This window comes from Schistocerca piceifrons, chromosome 10 (assembly GCF_021461385.2).
Source record: "Schistocerca piceifrons isolate TAMUIC-IGC-003096 chromosome 10, iqSchPice1.1, whole genome shotgun sequence".
NCBI lineage: Eukaryota > Metazoa > Arthropoda > Insecta > Orthoptera > Acrididae > Schistocerca > Schistocerca piceifrons.
This window is the reverse complement of record NC_060147.1, coordinates 108,007,076-108,034,221: the sequence shown is the minus strand read 5'-3', so window position 1 is coordinate 108,034,221 and position 27,146 is coordinate 108,007,076. Positions and strand designations below refer to the sequence as shown.

Sequence of the window (27,146 nt, the reverse complement as noted above, 5' to 3'; positions counted from 1 at the left end):
AGATTTTGGACTTACGACGTTTCACTTTTACTCTTCACCTTGTGCAAAATTAATAAAGACGACTATTTGAAGCACCAAGCTGGATCACTCCTATGGAACACCTGACAATTCTTGTTACTGTTTCATATACTGTCTCACTATAATAGCTGCTGTACAACTGCAAATAATGGACTTGAAGCTATTTGTACCAATGCAACTGGCCATTTGCCGTCCTTACCACCATAATTTGCGAGATTGTGGTCTACAACGTAGCTCATTCACCATGATGTTTGGGACTACATAATGATTTAGTCTTGTTGGCTCACTATATGAATGCATGTAATTGCATGACTACAGCTAATGATAATAGATTTTACTGCACATTCACCACTTTTTACTGTTTGAATGATCTGAAGATGGTTGATTAACAAAAAAATTTGTGGTCTAGGTATTTAAAATTTTTTAAATTACTCCTTTTTATTTCGTAAAGCAACAAGTTTTCTTGGGACAGGTGTCAAGCCTGGTGGTGCAGCGGACACCCCCCCAGTCGCACGAGCACGCACTCTCGCTGTGGGCTTGGGAGATGCTGGCACGACTCCGCCTACACGCCCTCGACCAGCCACGCCACGCCGTGTGGACCGCGATGGCAGACCCCGCCTCCGCCGCACCGCCCCGCAGTGCAGACGACGGTGCGGCACCCGGCGGCCCGACGTCGCGGCATCCGGTGGCACTGCTGGCGTCGGTGCTGGGGTCGGGCTGGGGCCACAGCCCGCCGCTGGTGGCCGAGAGGGGACTGCCAGCACTGCACGCCCTCGCCGCCATCCACGGCCGCTACGAGCAGGTGGCCGCCGCCCTCGAGCTCGTCATTCCGCTTATGCTCGACTGTGCAGACAGCGTGCTGCTCAAGAGCGACAGGTGACACAGCTGAGCATATGATGCATTTGCTGCTTTATCTTGGTGTATGTTATATAGCCCTCTGTACACATTTTGGTCCGATTTGTATCAGATTGAAATGTAGCACGAGTATCTTAGGAGTCAGATTTAAATGGGCTCAAAGTGAGGAAAACTGCAGACATAAAATTGTCTGGTGTGAAATATTTTGCATGAACTGTCAAGTCCGTGGCTTGGTTTTTGCCCAAGGATCTAGTGACATTGTCGAACAATGGTTAGTTTCTTATAGCATTGCTAATTCGTGAGATTAATCACAAAGAAGGTAGAATCGTCAGGAGTGCCATAGGAAAGTGTGATAGGACCGTTACTATTTTCTATATACATAAATGATCTGTCGGGCAGTGTGAGTGACAATCTGCCGCTGTTTGATGATGATGTCATAGTATACTGTAAGGTGTCGAAGTTTAGTGACTGTAGGAGGATACAGGGTGACTTAGACAAAATTTCTAGTTGTTGTGATGAATGGCAGCTAGATATTAATGTAGAAAAAGGTAAGTTAACGCAGATGGGTAGGAAAAACCAACCTGTAATGTTTCCATACAGTATTGCTAGTGTCCTGCTTGACACAGTCAAGTCGTTTAAATATCTGTGCGTAACGTTGCAAAGCGATATGAGGTGGAACAAGCATGTAAAAACTGTGGTAGGGAAGATGAATGGTAAACTTTGGTTTATTGGGAAAATTTTAGGGAAGAGTGCTTCACCTGTAGAGGAGACTGCATATAGGATGCTGGTGCAACCTATTCTTGTGTACTGGAATCTGTACCATGTCAAATTGAAGGAAGACATCGAAACAATTCAGAGGTGGGCTGCTAGATTGGTTACCAGTAGGTTCGATCAACACATAGGTATTACAGAGATGCTTTGAGAACTCAAATGAACATCCCTGCAGGCAAGGTGACTGTCTTTTCGAGGATCACTATTGAAAAAATTTAGAGAACCGGTGTTTGAAGCTGCTGCAGAACTATTCTACTTCCACCAACATACATTATGCACAAGGACCACAAAGATAAGATGCCAGAAATTAGGCCTCATACAGAAGCATATAGACAGTAATTTTTCCCTCGCTCTATTTGCGAGTGGAACAAGAGAGAAAATGAGTAGTAGTGGCGTAGGGTACCCTCCACCATGCAACATATGGTGGCTTGCAGAGTGTGTAGGTAGATGTAGCTGTAAATGTAGAATGAGTCATGTTAGGTTCAAGGGATTCATTCATATATGTAAATGCAGCTAAATACTATCCACTTACAAATTCTCGTCTTAACACACATTCTCCCTGCCCACCTTTCTTAATATGGAAATTTTGCATATAGTTGGCAAAGGGTGCAGAATGAATCTTGTAGAAGAGGTTGCAATTTATAAACAGTCCCATCTTAACTCTTGCTGAATGATCAACTCGCACTGATTTTCGATTGTATGGCCTCTCTCTTAAATAATTCACAGCAAACTACTTTATGCCAAACTTTTGTTGTACCTGATTACACATTCAAAACTGGCTTGGTCACAGATTTTTAAGTAATTCATTGTATTGTTTCTGTCTAGTATGTATGAATGGATTTTAAGTAACACCGATCTTTTAACCAAGTTTGATTCTGTTGTAACTGTTTTTGTGCAGTGACTGTAGTAAATTTCAAAAAGGGAAACGAATTCAGCAATCGGTCACAAATCCAATCTATTTTTTTTTTTTTTTTTATCTAGATTTCAGCCATTGAATAGGTACCATCAATGAACTGAAATTGAGTCATATAGGCTTGTCAGTCTTTTGACTGCACATTTTATTATACAAATTTAGGATGTACATTGCACAGCCTCAGTTAGAATCTGGCAGAATATGCCCTGAAGCCTTATAATAACTTGTGGGGCGAAGAGCTTGATGGGCCTATATCACTTGATTTAAATGTACTGAATGTAGTTATTCAATAGCTGAAATCTAGGCCTGCATTAAAAATACAGATTGGATTTGTGACATTGATAAATTCCTTTTCCTTTTTCATTGATTATTCACTTTTAAGTGCTTTCTTGGTATAGCAATGAACTACATCTCAGTTAATTGTGTAACTGTCAAATGCTGACTTGCCAACATGCCTAGGAAGGTTTGCTAGCTTTCACACACTAGACTTTCTTTAGCACCTGGACGAGCTGCAGGAATGTTTCCACCCACCAAGTCAAGTTGTAAACACACCCTGGGGCCTCTCGCATGCCTTGGGGTTGACGGTCACAATCCTCGCCATCTAAGCCCGTCTGTAGCTCACTTTTTTGTGTTTCATGTTAACGCATGTCCTGCAGCTGGCCTTGTCTCCAGAATACTAAACTGTTCAATATATCGCTGCTTCTCCATTGGCATGGTGCTACCATCACTTGATGATATAATTTGATTAGTTTACCTGCCATTTTTTTGGCTCCCTTTGCATAATGATGACTTTTTTTTAAATACGTATCAGTTTGCTTAACACTCAGTCCATGTTTTAATGGTCTGTTTCAATCCTTATGTTAATCATTTTATATCATTTGCTTGTACTCCTACTGTTGCATACTTAATTAAGCTTCTATGTACACTAGCTCTCTCATTTTATAAATGAGCATGATTAATGCTCTTCATGGCACCAGTATGTTGGTTGACTTTCATCACATAAACTTATACAATTTGTAATTTGACAGTTAGTCATTTGCTAGTCATTGCACATATCACGCATTTTTTGTGATGTGGGACTGGTTATTGATCTTGTAACAAAGGTATGTTGTGGTTTGGAAGCTTAGCTATTTTACATTTATTTGAACAAAACTGTTACACTACTTCTGTTCAATCAGTACATGTTTTTAATGTACTTGTTTTACATATGTATTTTTTGCCAGTTATTTGTAGGACACTACCATCCGATTCTTACTTTGCTGTTGGCTTACCAGTGATTTGAGCCTACTTTAATTTTCGGGATGACAGTTTAAACTGTTCAGGCTGGTAAAATAAACTAAATAGAGGCTGTTTTGGGCTGCTGACGACTGACTTTTCATCTTTGTTGTTATTCCTAACACCCAACTTTTATATTTCACTTAGATAGAAATTCTTCTACAGAATATAAGGGGTTGTCAAGGGGAAAACATTTCAGTTTGTCTTCAAACTTTGCTGTCTGTCAGGCATTTTATATCATTGGGTAAATGATCAAAACTTTGGTGGCAGCATTGTGTACCACTTTTAGGCCAAACAAAAGTCAGCCTAAATGTGAAATAATAAAAGCTTATTTTTCTGGTGTTGAAATTATGCACATCATTGTTCCTTTTGAACTACAGTGGATTATATACAACAAACTTCATGAAGTGATAAATATACTGTGAATTTGTTGTCAGAATGCCCAACTCTTTTTAAACAAAGGTCTACAAGATGTTTGTGGGTGAGCTCCTCATATTATTCTTATAGCATGTTTTTGAGCAATGATCACTTTCTAACTTAAATTGAGTTACACTGGAACATTATTCCATATGACATCATTGATTGAAAATATTCAGAATATGTCAACTTAATGATTTGTCACTTCATGAGATTTGCAATGGTTTGAATTGCAAAAATGGCTGAACTAAGTTGTTTTAGGAGATCCAAAATGTGTTTATTCTAGTTTAAATTCTTGTCAGTATTGGCACCTAAGAATTTTGAATTTTTCACACTAGTTATTTCCTCACCATGTGTCACACTTATCATTGGTGTAGTGCATGTGGATTTGACTAAGTTCTGTCTTCATCGGGTCATGAGAAATAATAATAAAATTATTGACAGACGTTACATATTCAGCCTCCTGGCTGACTGACAATTTCTTATTTTGAAGGCTGACTGTCTTCTCAGAGTGGTGGCTTTCAGTGAGCTCATTGTGTGGCTGCAAATCAGGCAGTGAGCAGTTGCTAGTGTCACACTGCCACTTACCGCTGAGTTTGTGTCCTTGTGCCCACGACAGGTTAATTTCCATCAAGAATTGTTATTGTTTGGTTTTGAGGACTATTAGATAATTTTAATCTATTGTTACAGAAGTGCCTTTGTGTCCAATAAGAGTTAAAAGCCACAAAGTGAGGATTACAATGTTAAGTTATTCACTGTAAATTGAGCCCCGTTATTACCTGTAAATGCAGAGGAGTAGAGACTAATGCATGTTGCACTCTTGTTACATATGCTGGGAGATAGTGTTTACACAAATGTCTCTGAGAACATGATTTTTTTTCCTGACATGTGGCTTAATGGTGGATAGTCATCATTATAAAGTGTTGTGGCTTTTGCGGGTTTGGTCCTGTTTGAGGCCAACTGATTTGTAGTGTGTCTTCCTCTTTTCACTTCATCCAGCATTTTTATTCTTTTACTTCATATTTTCTTCTGTCCTCCCACTTTTTACAGATTTGGGAGAGTTCTAGGTTTCTTTACACTCTCAAGTACTTTACTGTTCTTCACTTTATCCGCCCATTTTTTTTTCTCCATTCTCCTCCAGAACCACATCTTAAATGCTTCAGTTTTCTCTCTTTCTCTCTTCTTCAGTGTCTGCTTTCACAGCCATGGAAAAAAACACTCCACACAAAATACTTAACTAATCTTTTCCTTGTAATTTTCCAATCTTTCGCAGCAGTCTGTTGACATCTTTGAGGAGTCAGGTATCTTGCCAGATATCTGTGTCATTCTTCTATGATATTATGGTAATGTAACTCATTATCTTCATCAGGTGCTACCTGAGACTCTTCTTCATGTTGAATTGGTCCAGTATTTATATTTGCGACATTCCCCTCCGTGGTTGCTTCTAGGTATTTCCTGTGCGGTCTGTGCGCAGTGGACCCGTGCTTAGGTGCTCCATCTTTGTTCTGGTGCACTCGCTGGCATTTAGACATACCATTTTCAGTCCAGAGTTGTTCTGGATGTTTCCTCTGTGGTCTCCACTCACTAGACACAATGTTTAGCATTCTGCTTCAGTTTGGTGTGCCAGTTGTTCTGCCTACGACATCAGTTCTTGTTTATGTGGAGTGCTTCTGCTGCCCCTGTTGCATGTTCAGCAATTCCAGTGCAGGATCCTTCTAGGATTGGTACACAGTGTCATGGTTCTGGTTTTCCATCACCTTTATGTCTCTAGACTCTCCTATAACAGCGTCCCAATACCTGGGGGTCTGTGCCAAATCCTTATTTCGTCATAGGTCATGGAACGATTGAGTGCTGGATAGTGCTCGGCAACAGTTGATTTAGTTGCCTTTCTTAGTCGTGTGTGCCTCTGATGTTCATTGCATCTTATGTCCACTGTCCTGGTTGCTAGGCCAATGTATAACACTCCACATTGGCAAGGTATTGATAAGTTCCTGGTTTTTGTGGTCCTAGGTCATCTTTTACATTCTACAATAGTCTCCTGATCTGAGTAGGTGGACAGAATGCACACTTGATATGAAGCTTCCTAGCTATCTACATGTGACAACATGTGTGCCCTGTGGCCCAGTGTCTTCAGAACTCCATTCTTTTGTGGTGGATGGTAATAGTTGCTGGCTTGCAGTAGAATGATGCTGACATGTGGCAGAATACCCAACACCTGAGAGAGGTCAACATTTTCCTTAATTGCACTTCCATTTTGTGAACTTAAAAAGCATTTATTTTTCTGGAGTGCTTGCTTTGAGATTGCACTTCTAGATCTTACTCAATTTTCATTCATCCAGTGATTAATTAGCTGGTTCTCAAATATATGTACTCTGCATCCTGTTCAGCCTGACTTTCTGTTGTTTTCACACATCTTCTTTGTCACATACTCTCATTAGCTCAGTTTTCTTTGTGTTAATTTTCATTGTGTACTCGTGCAATTCTTCTTCAACTCTGGATAATAATTTTTGAAGAGAGATTGTTTTATCTCCAAGCAGTGCAACGTCATCAGGAAATCTGATGTAGTTGATATTCTTTCCTCCTGTGGTTATACCTTCGCTTACAGTGTGTGTATTGAATAAGAAAGCATATGTGCAATGTATAACAAAATTTTTCTCACCTCCTTCTTGTTATTTTCATCACTAGAGTCATTGTCCTTCTCCTAAACATTATGAAGAATATCACTACCATGGTTTGAAATATTTGATTTATTTCCCTCAAACTGCAATAGCTTTTCTCATGTGAGACTTCAAGATTATTTTTTGTGTGTGCTAGGCATGACAAACATACTACTGTCTGGAGGCCAGTTTACTTTCTTGTGTTACTGCTTTATCATCTGAAAACATAAGTATCTTAGATTTGCATGTTTATTTAATTCCCGGATAACAAATGATTTCCAGTTTTTAAAGACATCATCAATATAAATGCTAAAAAAGGTGATCATATAGGAGATCCATGTTTCACTCCTTAATTGATTTATACCTCACCTGTGTCTTTGTTTTTGGTGGCTGAATAATCCATTTATTTTGTTGATCTGACTAATCACTCCGTTGGTACATAATGGGTAGATGTCACATCTCTGTGTTCAACAGTGTGAGAGTTTGGCTAATTAGAGACCTCAGCATGACATTTCTTTGTGATGGGTCGTGATGGCTTGAGATGTGGAAACAGACATCAGTATATTTGGATTTTCTGTACACACCACAGGCGAAGGACCTGTAGTGGGCACAAGGGCTCAAACTCAGCTGAAAATGGGATTCTGGTGCTAACAACTGCACACAGCCTGATTTTAGAACAGGCAGCAAGCTCACACGAAGCTCCTGAAGATGACAATTGTAGGTCATCAAAACATTTCAAAATGGGGTTGTCGGTGCAACCAGGATGCTGAATACATAAAGTCTGTCAGCGATGCAGAGGAAAACTCAAAAATCACTATGAGTGATTTATTTCTTTCCCCCTCTCAATTCAAATTCCGCACATCTAGGAGTACTACACTAGTGATAAGTGAGGAAATAATAACTGGTGTAGAAAATTTTAAATTCTTAGGTGTCCATATTTATGAGAATATAAGCTGGAAAGAAAAAACAAAAACAAACAAATTTCTGAACTCCGAAAAACACAGTTCAGCCATATTTGCACTCCCAATCATTGATTGAAAACCTTGGAGAGAGACAAACCAACTAAATAACATATTTTGTATATTTTTGCCCAATGAATAATGTTCTTGGTTAACTCATCTTTAAACTTGCTGGAAGAATGATATGTAGCGCTCACTTACAATTGTCTTCTAGGAATCTGTGTAAGGAGTTACACACTCTGACTACTGATTCACGGTGTATTTATTCATAAAGTTCATTGTAAATAATTCACTACAGTTTGGAAGGAACAATGATTTACAAAATCACAATATTAGAAGGAAAAAAAAATCATTACTCAACATTAAGGTTGTCTTTATCACAAGAGGTGGTGCACAATGCTGGCAATGAAATTTTTGGTCACTTATGCAATTATATAAAATATCTAGGTAAAAAATCTACCCACCAAGTGGGGGCTGGAGAACACACACAAAAAAAGAGTCCTTCTTCTGGCAGAAGGGGAAGGAAGAGGGGATCAGGGGTTCTGTGCGACTTTTCCGACCCCTAGCCCTCTTGCTAAACCTTTCCAGTTCCCCTTCAACTCTTTTGCCAGGAGGAGGAGCCTATGGCCCTGAAAGCTTGCATACACAAAACCTCTTTTTTGTCTTCTCCTGCCACCACTTGGTGAGTAGATTTTTTGTTTATCCAATTACACTGTATTGTCAAAAATTGATTATTTTTATTGATATGTATATAGAGTACATCTGACAGATAGCAAAGTGAAGTTTGAAAACAAAGTAGAAATGTTTCTTCTTGGAAACTTCTTCTGTCACACAGAAGAATTTATATTCATGTATTGTGTAAAATCAGTTGGGAGGAATTAAAATAAATAAATGATCAGTGTGTATTAGTAGTTACATATTAATGTGTAATATGAATGTAAAATGACTTGATGAAAATCATTACGATTAACAGCACAAATGGCCCGTGGAACATACAACTAACTAACCAGATACACTCATCAGCAAACAAACTGAACTACAAAATTGAAGGTATCTCGACAGTTTCACTAGTATTTGCTTACAGCTAATCACTGTGCTACTGTTGGGTTTCAGATACTCTGCCATTCTGATGTCACTCCTGACAGCAGATAGGACTTACATGAAGATGGCCAAGAACCTGATTGCCCCCGAGTTCCCTGGACCAGTGCTTAGGATGTTCGGGAACATGGTGCAGTGTCAGCTGGAGAACTACCGCAGGTATTCACTGCATTTATTTGTTTCAGCTTTTCATTTCATGTGGCTTTTATCAAACCTGCATTTATAGCATCTTTAGATGTATAAAAAATTTGTGACAGTGTTGACTGAACTACAGCATTTGAAATTCCAGAGGTAGCAGAGACAAAATACGGGGAGCAAAACGTTATTTACAACACGGATAGAATTCAGACTGCAGTTTCACTACCTGGTCACATTAATGTGACCATCTGTCAAAAGCATGAATAACCACCCTTTTGCAGCACACACCACTGCGAGACATGCAGGAAGAGTTTCAGTGAGGTTCTGGAACTTACCAACAAGAATGTGGAGTCTTGCCAACTCTTGTGCTGTAACCAGCTGCACTAGATTTCTCAGTTGAGAATCCATATTGTGAGCAACCGTATCGTGATAGCCCCACAAATTCCCAGTTGGGGTTAAAGCCAGGGGCTTTTGTGGCCAGAGGATTACATTAAACTAGTGCTCTTTGAACCATTCACAAGCACTGCAAGCTGTGTGACATGTTGCATTGTCTTGCTGGTTGATGCCTTTGTGCCAAGGAAAGGCAAACTGCATGTACTAGTGGACACGGTCCTCGACATTAGATACATACGTGAGTTGATCCTCTGTGCCCTTCCGAATGATGAGATCACGCAGAGAATGCCACAAAAGCATTCCCCAAACCATACCTGTTACAGGGTGTTTGCTTTTATACATTTCATGCCGTACATGCCAACTGCCATCTGTCCAATGGATAAAATGTGATTCATCTGAAAAGGCGAAGAAAAGCAGTCAGCATGGATGCGTGAACCAGGTGCATGCTACAGAGGCCCATATGCAGCAGTGTTCACCGAACAGTCTTTGAGGAGTCACTGTTGGTAGTCACTATTGGTAGCCCCTTAGTTCATCAGGGCAGTCAGTTGTTCAAAAGTTGCACATCTGTTTGACCATAGACATTTGCACAGCCATTGTTCACCCCTGTCACCTATGGTCCGTGGTGCACCAGAGTTGCCAATAGCACCATTTTGGCATGTGGGGTATACTTTAACCGCTGTGCCACACAAACAGTTTACAGACTTAGCCATTTTAGAAATGCTTTCACCCACAGCCCAAAAGCCAGTGATAATGTCTTTTGGAATGTCAGATAAATCGCTCCGTTTTCACATTGCGACAACGACTGCACTGTTTTCTGTGCCCCTCCGACACACTTTATGCGCCCTCCATTGCTAGTGCTGCCACCTACTGTATGTCAGTGGTTATTGCTTGTTGACGATGAACATAGTTGGTGGTCACATTAATGTATTGGACTGTGTGTAAGAGTCGAAGGATGAGAAAGCGGAGCAGTGGTTAAGAAGGGAGTGAGACACGGTTGTAACCTGTTGCTGATGTTCTACAAATCTGTATACTGAACAAGCAGTAAAGCAAACTGAGAATAAATTTGATAAGGGAATTAAAGTTAAGGGACAAGAAATTAAAAGCGTGAATTCTGTCACAGATGGCAGCAGACTTGAAACATCAGTTGGACGGAGTAAATATTGTCTCGAAAAGGGGGTATATGGTGATTAACAACAGAATCAAAACAACCACAATGGAGTGCAATTGAATTAAATCATGAAGTGCTGAGGGAATTGGTTAATACCGTATTTACTCGAATCGAAGCCACACTTTTTTTCCGGTTTTTGTAATCCAAAAAACAGCCTGCGGCTTAGAATCGAGTGCAAAGTAAGCGGAAGTTCTGAAAAATGTTGGTAGGTGCTGCCACAACTAACTTCTGATGTCGAATATATGTAGCGCTATACAGGCATGCTTTGCAGGCACAAAGATAAATACTGGCACCAAAACCTCTGCGTCAGTAACTAAATTAAAAAAAAAAAAAAGGTGGAAGACGAGCTTTTTTCTCCGCCCCGAGTTTCGACCACTGCCTTTTCATACATTAGCCAACGAAGGAAATACAAATTCCGTATTGTTCCTCTTTGAATGTAGCAGCCTTTCAGTGTACTACGAAAATCTGACTGGCAAGACTGTTTGGGATGGTTGTCAATATGGCCAACTCTACGTTTTGAATTTTTTCCTACCTATGACAAGAGATGGTTGCTAATAGGAACTTTTATGAATTGTGAATCACATGCAGTATTCTCTTCACCATAAGAATAATATGAATGTAAACATTTTTCCATGTATTCCTTCGTGTTTTGTGCTGTCTCATTTAAATCCTGTCTGCCTAATAAACTGCGAAATTAGAGTGAGGCAACAGCAAACGCGGAAGAATATCATGTCATGTCATTTTTATATTCATATTATTCTTATGCTGAATTTTGATAGAGTCAGAAATGAAGCACGGTAACTGACTAGATTTTTAAATCTAAGATGACTCTAATTTCTGTGCAGAATGTTATGTACTAAAGAGGCGTCTGTAAAGATTTTCAAACGGAGAAAAATTTTTGCTAAACTTTCGTTCAGAACATCTATCGTACGCAGTCTATTATTTGGTTCTTGTTGATCATTATCAAAGAAAGCAGCAGTGTAAGCAACAACAAATAGCAGTCTCTTGCCATTGTTTCGCTAATGAGACGATTCCTCTCTCTCTCTCTCTTTTTTTTTTTTAATTGTAAGCGGCGGTAGCGTGCACAAAAGCAAGCCATGCCGCGAACGGCGACTTGTCGTAAACACTCATCATCAGACTGCGACAAACAATGCACGACACAGTACAATAATGCATTTTGAGCTTAGAGGGACAGAAACACCTATAACAAAGAGAACGGCATTTATAAGATCAAAGAAAAATAAGCAATCAATTCAAACCAGACGAAGCACGTGAAAAAGGAGGCGTACCCGTATAAATACGGACGGAGCGCCTGACGCATAGCAGTGAGTACCTGGTAAAGCTTAAATGCTAAGCTTACAACTCGAACCAAACTACTGTAGCTGTATCTTCATTCATTCGACCTAAATTGTGTCTCATATTACAATGGACCAACTTTGTTTCGAGTCTCAAATTTCAGGTGTGGCTTAGATTCGGGAAAATTTTTTTTCTTTGATTTCGAGTCACATTTTTCAAGTGTGGCTTAGATTCGAGTGCGGCTTAGATTTGAGTAAATATGGTATATCAGGCAGTAAAAGGAGTAGATGTCCTCAGGTCCAGAGGCAGCTATCTCGTACTCATGTACAGTGACAGCTTGCAGCACTACATGTTGAGGTCCTTCCTTTCTAACGCAGGTACAGCCTGGCGAGCCCCCGGGAACTGGTGCGGCTGTGGCTGCTGAGCATGGCACAGCTCCCAGACTGGACACGGGAGTCGGGTGCCGTCTACGTGGCTGACATCGTTCTACGCTGCGCCTTCTTCTACCCAGATGCTCGTGATGTGGCCGTCGGCATTCTGGCTGATCTACACCAGGTGTGTTCCACAGATGTAGCCTTCTGCTTTCATCAGAAACATATGTTTGACCAGGACTGCACCCAAGCAGTGTGTTTGGACCTCTCGTGTTCTCCATTTACGTAAGCCATTTGTCCGATATGATAGGCGGCACTTTGCTGATGACAGTGTAGTGTCCCTGAAAGTTTTGTCATTGACTCGTTGTTGGTGGGAGGGTTCAGGATGACTTGGACATAATTTCTGTTTGGAGCAATTAGTGGCAGCTTGCTTACATGTACATCTACCTAGATAGTCTGAAAACCATTGTGAAATGTACAGAAGAGAGTACATAGCATTATACCACATGTTAGTGTTTCTTACCCTCCCATCTACCAGTGGAGAACAAGCAGAATGATTGCTCAAATGCCTGTAATTAGTCTGAACTTGTGTTCACAACCCCTATCTTAGTGATATCTATTGGGCTGAATGGTATCTCTAGATTTTGCACTTAATATTGGTTCCTAAAACTTTGTTGATACACTTGCATTGCATAATTTCTGTCTTATGTTCAACTGTCTGCCAATTCTGTTTTTTTTTTTCTTTTCCCTTCCCCTCCAGTGTTTATTGGTGATCAACTGAGAATAATACAATCACGTGATCTTACACATCAGTTATATTACCTATCTTTTCATCATGAGTGTCTTACAAGTGTGTTTTAGACCAGAATTTTTTTAATGCATCATTAGTGGTCATTGGGATTTATTCCTTTTTGTTTGACATGTTCTGAAGTTAACCAGCTTTTCTCTTGTTGTTAGTGGAGTTTTAAGACAAAGAAAACTTTGTTGCGAAAAACAATACTACAAAAAGGATAGATCCTACTCACCATACAGCGGAGATGCTGAGTCGCAGATAGGCACAACTGAGAGACTGTCAGAAAATAAGCTTTTGGCCAACAAGACCTTTGTCAGAAATAGTACATACGCAACTCACATGCACATGACTGCTGCCTCTGGCTGCTGAGGACACACTGTGAGCAGCAGTGCATGATGGGAGACACAACTGTGTGATGGGGGTAAGGAGGAGGTTGGGGCAGGAATGGGGAGGGCTAGCAGGATTTTGTTGTGGCTGTCTGCTTCTCAGCCTCTCCACTACAAGTTGTGTAGCAACTATCTTTATCATAATAGTGTTACATTCCATCCCGGGATTTCCTTGCTTGCAGAGTTTTGTTTCTTTCTCTCTTCAACATCTTAAATTGAGTACGCTCGAGGCAGAAGAAAGCAGTTAATATTGATGCTGTGGAAGAAGTCGTGCAAACAAATGAACCTGTTATCAGTTGTGCTACCCTTCTTTCATATCAATATTACTGTAACACTATTCCGGAACTTGGTAGCCTTTCAGCAAAGTGGCAACAAAAATTTGATTTTCAATATTTTACATAGTTATTGACCAATTTATGAATTTAAAAGTCTGTGTCATAATCTACTCATTAAGAGATGTAATCTTACATTAAAAATTTAACACAACAAGACTAGTATTACAGCTAGAAACTGTGTTTGGCAGACTAACTGGTGGCAGGCATATACCCTGGAGTTTATTCATCCAATATTTGAGAATGAGAGCTCTTGGTGACTTCCAACAAATATTACACATAATTTCAAACCATTATGAAACTTTTTCCCACTGGCACCCACCACATCATGAATAAAGGAAGAGAAGTCTGTCACTTACTACATTTTTGCTGTCCATGCAGTAAAATTTCAATATCAGGTGCAATGTTTTGATTTATTATCTCTGTACTAGTAACTATTTGCGTCACACAGTTTCCTGTGTCCACATATTCTGCTGATTGTTCGTGCAAAATTGTATCAGTCTACAACATGTAGTTCAGGAGATATGTCGTCATAAACATTGAGGTGTGAGAAAACTAGCTTTTGCTGAAAATGGAGCACTAATTGTCCAGTTTGTATACATCCAATGTTGTACAATGAGAGCAATTAACAACTGTCAACAAACTTTAAGCATAATTTTAAACCTGTTTTAAACTTTCCCTCACTTATGTGCTAAAAGGCAAATACTTACTACATTAACTCGTTTGCAAAGTATTCACATGTTTGTAGCTGTTTTGTAGATGGGAGTTATATTCTTTAAAGAATCAGGAGATTATGGGTTTTTGATATCCCCTGTTAGTCCTGTTTGGTACAGGTCCTATTCACTTGAGCAGTATTCTTGGATAGGAAACACAAGTATTTTGTAAGCTGTCTCCTTTAAAGACTGATAACATTTTCTCTGTATCCTACGAATGAACTGTAGTCTGCTACCTCCCTTACTTATGACTGAGCCTATTGTTACACATACACACACACACACACACACACACACACACACACACACACACACAGAGAGAGAGAGAGAGAGAGAGAGAGAGAGAGAGAGAGAGCTTGCTAGCTAGCTAGCTTCATTTCCCCATCCACTTAAGCAATAGAGCCTCTGTCCCCTTCCATGGCCTCCTCTCCACCCCCCCCCCCCTCTCCCCCCCTCTGCCCCCACCCCCCACCCTTCTAAACACTCATCAGTCTTTGTTTTTATTTTGGTGCATGGAGTTGTGTCAAAAAAGCCATAGTTATATGGATCTCACCATAATAATAGTTTTAACTGAATTATGAGACACGTGTCATGTTTGATGAGGCTGATGCACTATCACTGAAGTGAGGTGTGCACAATCTCAGAGGTGGGATGAACTAAGAGCTTTTAAGATAACAATTTACTCACTGTGTTCTGCAGAACACAGTGTGAAGTAGAACTTGGACAAAATAATATTATGTTCTATCAAATATGGGTCCTGCAGTACAATCATGAAAGCAATTCATTATTGATGGTATTTGATGATATTTAATTATGCTATTCTTACACTTTACTGATTTATTTCCACTTTAACTGTGGTTGCTGTATGAAGCCTGTACGTTTGTAGATTTAACACGTTTGTAGTGCACAAGCTGTTATTTAAAGTATCAAAATTGTATTGCTACTGACTATTAGGTTATAATTCATAACTAAATTTCAACTTCTATAATATCAATGAGAATTTAACATTTTTTTAAGTATCTCATTTTTAGAAAGATATTAATTTTTGATATGAAGTATCTCCTGCATAATTATCATTTTTGTCCAGCAAGCCACAATGGAACTTGAAGATGAGGTAACTGTAATATTCCTCTTGCATGTATTTTCTTTTGACTGTAGAACTGGTTTTACAAGACATGCATGTTAGTCATTAACTGAGAGACTCACATGGAATTTTCTGTGAAAGGTTAATAGTTGAAAATAGCATACACAAAACCTATGTGGTATGTCCATAGCTCTGGTGGAAAAAAGGGCCCAAAATGTTTCCACAGTAACAAAGTGAAAGTAAAAGGCAAAGTGGAAATATTTGTCCATTCTATTTTTCTGTCTGTGAGATATCCTGCTTTACGCACAGTGTTTCAACAGGAGTGGGAAATATTTGGCATATTAGAGTAGCCCAGGTTGAATAAAATATTCCATTAATGAGTGTCCAATTTTTATCAGTAACAGAAATAAAAATAATTACAGGGAGAGTTTTCATATTGTGTGTTGGTATTCCAATCACTATGGATTTATATATCAACTAGCTGTATCCGTCCAGAGCCACACTTTGTTCTGGATGAGTCTGGTCAAATGGAATAGAAAGAATGTAGAAAGCCTACATTTCTAATATGTGTGAGACTTGGATAAACATCCAATCCCTATCACATCACAGATGTGATAGGTATGGAACATTCTTCAATGGAGAATGTGTAGGACACTAGCCTGGCTCATGCCACTTCCTCATGCAATTGCGTGGGAGGTCACATCCAGATCAACTGCAACAGCTGCAAGAACATTAATTTTCAACTCTTCTTTCATTACTTGTTTCTTCCTTCTGTTGTGTTGTCTAAGTGTTACACTACCACTTCCACATTACTGATTGAAGAGGTTGATAAATGATTGCCGAGATGGTCGACATCTATTGGGATATCTTGCTGCATACACTGTACAAGAATAAACTACATTCTTCATACATTCTCCATACACCATGAGCATGTCAGCTCTTTTTGCACTGCTTGGACTATCACACACTAACTGATCAGCTAGTCACAATGCACTTAGGGAACACACAAGCACACTGTAAGCAAACATAACAATATTGTTCCTAGCAACTACACAGGTTGAATAGCACAAACAAGTATTGGCATGGAAACTTTTCAGAATGCGATATCTCATAAATGATTCGCACTAGAATCCTGCAGTAAACGTCACTGACATCCAAATTAACTGCACCTTTAGTTTTCTAATGTTAATAGGCATTGGTCCATTAAAAAAAAATGTATATTTGCACAAAAATACACCTTGTAAGTATTGCTGCAATCTGTTGATTGGCTGACAATATGAGATCCTGACTATCAGTCCATTCTGTGAAAACCACACATCAATAATGCTTTCCATTTCTACAATATTTGCGATGCAAGTGTTAAGTGGTTACCCTGTATATTGCATGCATACCAAATGGTATCCTGGTAGGTATATAAAAACATGTGAGTATTGGAATGCAGTGTTATTTCAAAATTTCGATGCAATCTGTGGAGGATAAAAGACTTGAGATTTGAAGAAACAAACACCTACATTTGTATTTATACAAAAACTGTAAATGTTCCTAATAGCAAATCTCTGAAAGTTTTTGACTAAAAGTCTTGAAATTTTGACACAAAGTTGTATTTGAATATGTGTGTACATTTATGTACCTATTTTTTAAATATATGTAATATATATTTTTGTATTTTTTTAACACATTTAATAATAATGAAACATTGTTACAGAATATCCCAAAAAGTTATCACACACACACACACACACACACACACACACACACACACACACACACACAAATAGGCACCTGAAAACATGCCTCTATTAGAATAAAATGCTGTGTCAAAATTTCAAAGCAATTGGTGAAGAACATTCAGAGGTACACAACTTTGAACAAACAAACATTTACATTTTATTTATGTAGATTGCCGTTTTCATTCCGAAGTTCAGGTTGTGGTGGAGTTTATATAACTGAATTTTTCAACTAAATTTGTCATCGTGATTGTGATTTGTTACTCAATTCTACTGTATTGTCAAGCATTCCACACACATTTACAAATGCTGAGTGTGCCAGTATGGTATTTGTGTATGAATTTTGTGATGGAAACACTGCTGATGCTTGTAGAGGATGTGGTTGACAATTTTGCCAACCACAGATATCATATTCATGAGTTTTTTACCGTGCTTTCACTGAACTGTGCATGACTGGTGCAGTGCCCTGCAGGCATATTTCTTCTGAGTGTGCAGGTAAACAGTGTGTGGATGAAGCAGATGACATTATTTAGTTGGTAAAATGTATCCTTCAACAAGCATTCCCATAATTTCTGCACGTATTGGTGTTCCACTTACAGGAATGTGACAACCATTATGAATGCAGCTGTTCCATCCTTAACTTGTATACTAGATTTAATATCCTCGACAGGGAGATGAAGATAGACAATTGGAATTTTGCCATTGGCTAATTGCAAATCAACAAATAATCCCATTAATGCTGTTTATTTATGTAGTAACTTTCTCTTACCTTTGTATCAATAACACTCATAACTCACATCAGTGGTCCGATGAAAACCCACCTGCCTTTGTGGAGGTACATTTTTAAGAACTCTTCACTGTAAGTTTGTAAAGTGATACCATAGACAATCAGTTGACTGGGCCTGTTTTGTTACCACATCATCACACAGGCCATCTGCAAAACAAGCTCCCAACATTATTGGTTCCTTTGCTTGCAAGGATGGTTATATTCTTGCAGCATGACAAGGCCCCTGCACATTGTAATCATCAGGTGACTCATAATTTACACCAAAGATTCCCTGGAAAGTGGGTGCTGCCCTCATAAAAAAGCACCAAGATGACCTCAGAAGAGCTACACTTGGTGTTGTGGAGAGAATGCAAAAGTGCCTTGAAGCATAGGAGAAATTTATGAAAATCAACTTTGAACTTGATCATCTGTCTTTGCTTAATGCCGTCTTTTAGGTGTGGTGTTTCCTGTTGTAGAAATTATTTATTGCTATCACAGCTGCAGTTTTGGCCTTTAAGACATTCTCATAGGATGCTGCAAATGCTGAAAAACTACAAAGAATGAAGCACGGAGTCTATACACAGAATTGTACAAACATGCAATGTAGACAGCTGCACATTACAAAAATGGTGAAAGTAACACATCACTTATATTTTGTTTCAGCACATATCCTATTTAAAATCCTCTGACATCTCTGAATGTCGTCGTCAGAACTAAGCCTTCTCACTGTAGGTATAGAGTAACATGAAGCTCTGTACATTGTGAAATGATGTAAATTACATGAACTGATACCCATGTTAATATCCTTAATACAGATTGTTGTGTTGGCAGAAGAGCCAACACCTTGTTGCTAGAGGAGGCCGAAATGCACGCGTTTAAACTCACGCAGACTGGCGTGAGGTCTGGAACAAGGTAAAGTAATTATCCTATGAAGAAAAGAACGTAGTTGATTGAATACTTAACTTTAATCCATAATTGGAGAACATCGCTCTTGTTGATACATTAATAACAATCTCAATATAAACTGGTAATGGCGCCTTGCTAGGTTGTAGCAAATGTAGCTGAAGGCTATGCTAACTATCGTCTCGGCAAATGAAAGCGTATTTGTCAGTGAACCATTCCTAGCAACGTCGGCTGTACAACTGGGCGAGTGCTAGGAAGTCTCTCTAGACCTGCCGTGTGGCGGCGCTCGGTCTGCAATCACTGACAGTGGCGACACGCGGGTCCGACGTATACTAACGGACCGCGGCCGATTTAAAGGCTACCACCTAGCAAGTGTGGTGTCTGGCGGTGACACCACACAAATTGCCAAAAATCAGTTCTGTATCACACTATTTATCTATGAACTGGGGTGCTGGTTTGAAAAAACACTGGCAAGTTATATTTTCTGTGCATTTATCAGAGACAGTACATTGCAGTGATGACATATTAAGCTTCACATTGTAACATCCTTTTAAATTTGTTCTCACCAGACAGCTTTCTATGTGATGAGATAGTTGTAAGATACGAGGTGACAGAATAGGAAAATTTATTTGTAACAGAGTGGCAAAAAAATACGTATGTCAACTGTTCTAAAGGACTTGCAGTGACTTGGGTGCTCATAGAGAATATGGTGGTAGTAATCTTTGTTTGGATATACGTTACAACTGATGAAAAAACATAGAAAGCACAAAAATCTTGTCCATGAATTAGCCAACAGTACAGCTGTATGCTACCTCATAAATATAGGATATGTCTCTTTGTCAAGCTCTGATGAGGGAAATAAATGTAATTATTTGAATATACATATTAATGATATTAATATAATAGAGGGAAACATTCCACGTGGGAAAAATTTATCAAAAAACAAAGATGATGTGACTTACCAAACGAAAGCGCTGGCAGGTCGAAAGACACACAAACAAAAACAAACATACACACAAAATTCAAGCTTTCGCAACAAACTGTTGCTCATCAGGAAAGAGGGAAGGAGAGGGAAAGACGAAAGGATGTGGGTTTTAAGGGAGAGGGTAAGGAGTCATTCCAATCCCGGGAGCGGAAAGACTTACCTTAGGGGGAAAAAAGGACGGGTATAAACTCGCACACACACACACACATATCCATCCACACATATACAGACACATATACATATGGTCTTTAAATATGTCTACTTGTGTCTGTATATGTGTGGATGGATATGTGTGTGTGTGCGAGTGTATACCCGTCCTTTTTTTCCCCTAAGGTAAGTCTTTCCGCTCCCGGGATTGGAATGACTCCTTACCCTCTCCCTTAAAACCCACATCCTTTCGTCATTCCCTCTCCTTCCCTCTTTCCTGGTGAGGCAACAGTTTGTTGCGAAAGCTTGAGTTTTGTGTGTATGTTTGTGTTTGTTTGTGTGTGTTTTGACCTGCCAGTGCTTTCGTTTGGTAAGTCACATCATCTTTGTTTTTTGATAAATATTTGAATATACATGTACATATAATAACAAATTTTGAAATTGCTTAAAATGTTATCAAGAAAAATATAAATAGTAATTATACATGTACAACCACTTTTTATTTTCATCTTTATTTGTTTTTAAAATCTCTTATCTTACATGATGTATTTTACCAGCTCTTTATAAATGCTGTGTAACAAGTTTTATAAGCTCTCTTGATTTTTTTTCTGTTGTATTGCAATTTTTTATACATGGAGATGAGGGAGAATCAAGTGCACTCCCATACATTTTGTTTTGTAATTTCATTTTATCTTCTATATTTCACTTTATCGTTACAGTGTATCTTGTCTTATCTAATTTATAGGGTGAGTCAAAAAGGACTTTACAACTTTAGAACGATACAGAGATTTATCGAGGTAACTTACGGAGTCAGCAAATGTGTCAGTTTGTTGTAGTAAAGAACCTCAAGTTTGATTCACGTAGTGAGTCAGTACCCCACTGGTACCAGTGTATTGCACAGATAGAATGGCTGCTCTCACTAGTGCGGGATGTGCTCGCTGTGTGTTGCTGTTTAATGAAACTAACTCTGGAACAGCCGTTTGGCATAAATTTTGCACTGAATATGCTAAAGAACCTCCAAGCAAGCGTACAATTTACTCTTGGCTCATGAACTTCATTGAGATAGATTGTTCACTGTGACATGATAAATCATCAGGTCATCCAGATGTTGATGATTATGTCTAACAGTCCACAAAAATCAACATGATGTACATCTCATGGGACTGGCATTCTGCAAAAGATTTTTTGGCGAGTACTGCGTAGACATTTAAACTTGAACCATACAGATTCACAATGGTACAGCACATTAATAATGCAGATAAGGTCACTCGTGTGGAATTCTGTGCAGAAATGTTACATTGGATAGAAGACGAGACATTCCTGAACACAATAATTTTCAGCGATTAGTCAACTGCATGTACGTTCCTCACCTACCAAACAATATTGCCAACCTGAAAAATCAACTCTATACTGCGCCTGTGCACAAGCTATGCCCAATTTGCTGTGAAGAGTGTGGGAAGAAATCGATTATTGGTGGGATGTTTTCTGCATCACAAGTGATAGTCACATTGAGTCAAAATGGCACTTGACAGCTCCATGTGGAACTTGAGGTTGTCTGCCACAAAATGACACATCTACTGACTCTCTAAGTTATCTCAATAAATGTCTATATCATTTAAAAGTTCTAAAGTTCTTTCTGATTCACCCTGTATTTTGACAGTGCATCATAATGTCGTGTAATTACTTTTTACATTTTTCTCAATAACATTTTAAGCATCTTGGAATTGTATTATTATCTGTTTTTACATAATTACATTATATTTCCAGTATTAGAGCGTGATAAAAAGACATATCCTAGATTTGCAAGGTAGCATACAGAAACATTGTTGACTGTTTTGTGGGTGAGCATTTTGTGCCTTCTTTGTTTTTTTATCAGTTGCATTGTATATGAAAATGTAGTGATATGTGAGATTACTGCTGTCATGTCCTATATAAGCACCAAAACCACTGTAAGACCCTTACAGTAGATAACACATGTATTTTTACACCACTCTGTTCTAAATAAATTTTCCTACCTACACTCTTTTACCTTATAACTGTGCCATCATGTAGAAAGCTATATGTTGTCAACCCCTGTAAAATGGTGTTATGATATGAAGCCTACAACTGTTATCACTGGAATGTGATGTCTCCGATAAGTGCACAGGAAATATGACTTGTGACTGTATTTTTGCTCCAGTGGCCTCAATTCACATGTAAACAGTGTGTTGTGACATTGATTTTTAGCAATTTGTGTTAAGAATGTTAACATTGATCACAGTTCATGTAGGTTACATCGTTTAACCACGGGCACAGCTTTGTGCTTGTTCGATGTTACTGTATTCCTACAGTGAGAAGGCTCAGTTCTGACAGTGACATGCATACATGTTGAAGAATTTTGAAGCCTTATATGTGCTGAAGCAAAATGTAAGCGGTGTCTTATTTTCACAATTTTGTAATGTGGTACTGTCTAAATGGCATTTTGGTGAAATTCTGTATATACCGTCTCTATTTTGTGTATACAATCTGTATTTTTTTAGCATTTTCAGTACCACTTGTCAATCACCCAAAGGCCAAAATTGCAATTGTGACAGTAATAAATAATTTCTACAGTCAACAGCGAAGATGATATTCTTTACAAAATTCTGGATGATGGTGAACCCCAGCCATGATAAATTCTTCTGAGTATTTGTTTTGGTTACAATTTAATGACTGTATCTCTGTAAGGAATAAAAGTTGGACACACATTATATGGAATAGTTTGTTTTTAATTAAGCTATAGTAATCCTTCATAAAATATTTGCTATTCGCTCCCTTTTGTGGACACTGCTCTTACTGCCCAGGATATATGAGCACAAATGAAGCTCACCTAGGAGCTGTGATGTTTCAGTATGTCTCTCCTAATTTTACTCAAGATCCACAATATTACAAATTGTTAACTCATGGAAGTTGCACAGATCATTCTGAGTGCTCGAGGTTGATCTTCAAGTGCTTTCTGTCAATTTTATGTGTTGTCCTTACATGCATTGTTTCTGGTGCTGTCTCATATGAGGGTGATTCCAGTGGAGATATTAATTATTTTTATTCTGCAAGTGAGGTAACACAAAAACCTGAATAAGTGTGAATAGGACTGATGCACCGAGAGTTATGTAGAAACTTAATTTTGTATACAGTTAGATCATACATCCTGTTAATCGACAGTTAAGATTATTTTTTGCCTGTTATTAATATCAGTACTCGCAGGATATCAAAATATGTGACATAGATTGCTGTCTTTTTGGAGTGTATTGATATAAAATTTTTTACCGTGCCAAGGGACTTCAGAAAGTGAGATAAATTTCAACTTGATATGTCTACCAGTTTGTGAGTAAGAGGGGTCGTAACAGATGGACAGACAGGCAGTTGGATAACATGGAGGGGGGGGGGGGGGGGGGGAGAGACTGTGATATAATTAAAGATTAACAATTTTCAGATTTTTTCCTTCATTTGTACTGTAAAGCCTTGCTTCATGCCAAATTCCGTGATTCCAGGTCAACAGGGAGTATCGTATAGGTTTTGATGAGTGAGTTTGTGAGTATAATGTTGACTTTGAAGCTTAATTTTTTTACGCTGCCAGGGGACCATATATATGACATAAATTTCAACTTGATACGTATACCTCTTCCTGAGAAAAAAATGGTCTTAGCTGACAGACAGAGGCAGACAAACAGTCGGAAAAAAAACTGTTACTTTTACTGTAGAATTTTGTTTCCTGCCATATTTCAGTATTCTTGGTTAAGTGGAAATACCCTATAGGTTTTGATGAGTGAGCTTGCAAGTATCAAATATGTTGACATAAATGGCTGTATCATTTGATTGCATTGACTTGCAAGCTTAAAAGTTTTCACACCACCAAGGGACCATGGATTTTAGTATTCGATATAAATTTCAACTTGATATGTCTACCCATTTACAAGAAAAATGGGTCATAACAGCTGAACAGATTGACAGTCTGATAACAAACAAAAATTTTTTTGTCTCATGTAATTAAAAATTAATGCTTTTTGGATTTTTTTCTGTACTTGTACTGCAGAATCGTGCTTCCTGACAAATTTCACGATTCTAGGTCAATGGGAGGTACCCTTTAGGTTTTGATGGGTTAGATTGTGAGTATCAAAATGTGTGATATAAATGGTCGTATTTTGTGATTGCATTGGTGTAGAAGCTTAATTTTTTTTTATATTGCCAAGGGGCCATAAACTTTAGTCTCTGACATAAATTTCAACTTTATACGTCTACCCATTCCTGAGAAGAAGCGTTCTTAATGGTTAGACAGAGACAGACAGACAGACAGACAGACAGACAGACAGAAGATTGACTGACTGACAGACAACTGTGTGATCCAGTAAGGGTTCTGTTTTTACTGATTGAGGTACACAACCCTAAAACTTACTGGTACATCATTTTTGACATAGTCCCCACTTTATAAGTATGTGGGTACCTCATGAGAAGAATTATTTTGATTGTGAATGCAGCCACTCACGGTCCACAGTTTTCGTTCAGTCACCCTTCTGTGATACGTCTCTCCCAGTGCTTCATTGAGGTGTCCAAACACCTAAAAGTCACTTGGTAAGGGGTCTGGTGAGTAAGTTGGGTGTTTGAGTCGTTGTTGTTGTTGCTATTGTTGAGGGGCAGTGTAGGAGTAAGAATTGTTGTATTGCAACAAAACCCCCGCAGTCAGGAGTCCTTATCATTCACTCCTGATTGGAGGGAAGAAGTGGGTTTTTAGCAATTTTGAGTATGAATTACTGGTCACTGCTGATATCCTTTCGCTGTAAGGATCCAAAATTATGCCTTTTCGTGGAAAAAAGAGAATGAGCAAGACCTTTTTTTGTTGATGGTTGAGTGCTTAATTCTTTTGGTTTCCACGAAGAACTTTGGTGCCATTCCTTGCTCAATCATTCCATTTCAGATCAATGATAATGCACCAAGGTCTCATCTCTTGTAACAGTTCTCTCTACAGTTAATTACGCTCCATTTGAAAATGACACAGAAGTGAAGTTCATCGCTGGCACTGAGCCGATGATCTTTCAATTCAACAATCACCTGGTGCAGCATCTATCTTGTCCAGACTTGTTTGAATTGCAGCACACAGTGAACAATATTGCGCGCTAAACCGGCACTAAAATTCAAAATCATGGCTATTTTGTTTGCAGTAGTATATACATTTTGCTTCACAAGCTTTTCCACTGTGACAATGTTTTCATTTTTCACTACATGGTGTGTCTGGCCCACAGAAGCTATGCCTCTTTTAAACTTTCTGCTTCACTCATACAACTGCTGCAGAGGCACACACTAATCACCATACTGTGCTTCCATATTGCAGTGCATTTCCACAGTTTTAACAGCTTAACTACTCTAAAAGCATTCTACAGATTGTTACTAAGACAATAAGGGGAGATCATATTTGCACTGATGCAGCTTTCTTTTCTGTGATGCAACATCAGGCTAGCAGCTGTTGGTCATCTGTTATAACACAAGGATATCACCTAGTAGCTGCCATTTCAACAGTACAACTTTTAGCAGATTTGTTGCATGATTAAGATTTTCATTTGTATCTTCCTCATGTAAAATGCACAGGTTTTCCACCTCTTGCTCTGTTACTGAATGTTAATGACAGCACAGGATAATACTGTCTCGTCTCTATTTCTTTTTGCATGGCCATTGATAATCCCCTGACCAGAGTATAATTCAGTTCTTGACCAAGTCAATTTACAGCTTGCACTTCTAGAACATTTCACAGGACTGTATTCAGACTAAAACTTCTCTATTTTTGCCCAATTCAGAACTCCAACACTGCCAACATTTCAGTGATACATACTCTGTATTAATCTGTGTTAGAATATATGCCCATCACTTGCTGATATCTTGAACCTGGATCATATAGCTAATAACATACTCCTGTGCAAGCAATATTTTTCTGATCAGCTCTGCACCTTTATGCTGAAATAAAAATCACTGACAATATTATTTTCATACAGTGCTCTGTTTTTAGTTTGTCTATACATGGTAACTGTTTTATTTTACAATATATGCTTACCAAGCAGCAATCCTATACAATGAAATTACAGTGGCTTTCATTCCGTGAAGTTAGTAGAGCTAACAGAATAGCTTTCTGTAGATTTTAGAGCTGACTTGAATGCCATACACGGATGTAGATATGAAACTACATCTGTGAGATATTAACTTCATAAAGCAGCTGGAATAACTGCAACTTACGACTTTGGTTTGTTAATTTAATGTGTTTGTTACATCAGATTAATTTAAACTGTTTACGAAAACTGAATGGAGAAATTTGAAGTGGTCAAAAGTTTCAAGTACTTAGGGAGTCCGATCATAAATGATGGCAAGACAGCTGAGGAAATTGGGGACAGACTACAACAAGCAAACAAATCCTACCAGAGTGTAAGGGTTATTCTGTGGAATAAAAATGTCCTGAAGATAAGTATTCAGCTTATTATGAACTCATTCTAGTATGTGCTGATGCTTATACTATAATAAAACAGGAAGAGATCAGAATACAGGCAGCAGAGATGAAACTTTTAAGCATTATCAGAGGCAAGACATGAAGGGATGCAATCAGAAATGAGGAGATCAGAAAAACGACCAGTCTCTCAAAACTTTGAGGTTAAGACAGAAAACAAAACTAAAGTAGTATGGAAATAGGATGAGAATGGAAGAGGAGAATGTGTTAAAAAAAAGTATTTTCTGAAAGGAAGACCGATAGAGGGATAAGGAGACATAGTGCGGGAGTCCCTAGAGAAGAGGGGAGGAAAACCAGTGCTGGAGAGACAGGTGACAATGGACACCCCTGATTCACAACCTGAACCAGAAAGATGAAAGTGGGCAAAGAAGAATATACTTTACTTTGTTTACTAATTATAGTATTTTATACAGATGTTGTTGATTTATGTAAGTGGAATAAAAAATGAATTATTGTAATTGTGGCTACACTGGTTAACT

At 38.6% G+C, this 27,146-nt stretch overlaps 1 protein-coding gene across 1 annotated transcript in view; it reads left to right on the top strand.

Annotated features, from left to right (window-relative positions):
• LOC124718724 (ectopic P granules protein 5 homolog) overlaps positions 1-27,146 on the top strand; it is a 367,184-nt gene that overhangs the window by 114,769 nt on the left and 225,269 nt on the right. The window contains exons 14-17 of the mRNA XM_047244342.1: positions 491-894; positions 8,979-9,122; positions 12,336-12,513; positions 15,641-15,667. Of these exons, the coding sequence (XP_047100298.1) occupies positions 491-894; positions 8,979-9,122; positions 12,336-12,513; positions 15,641-15,667 (753 nt within the window). The remainder of the gene's footprint in view (positions 1-490; positions 895-8,978; positions 9,123-12,335; positions 12,514-15,640; positions 15,668-27,146) is intronic.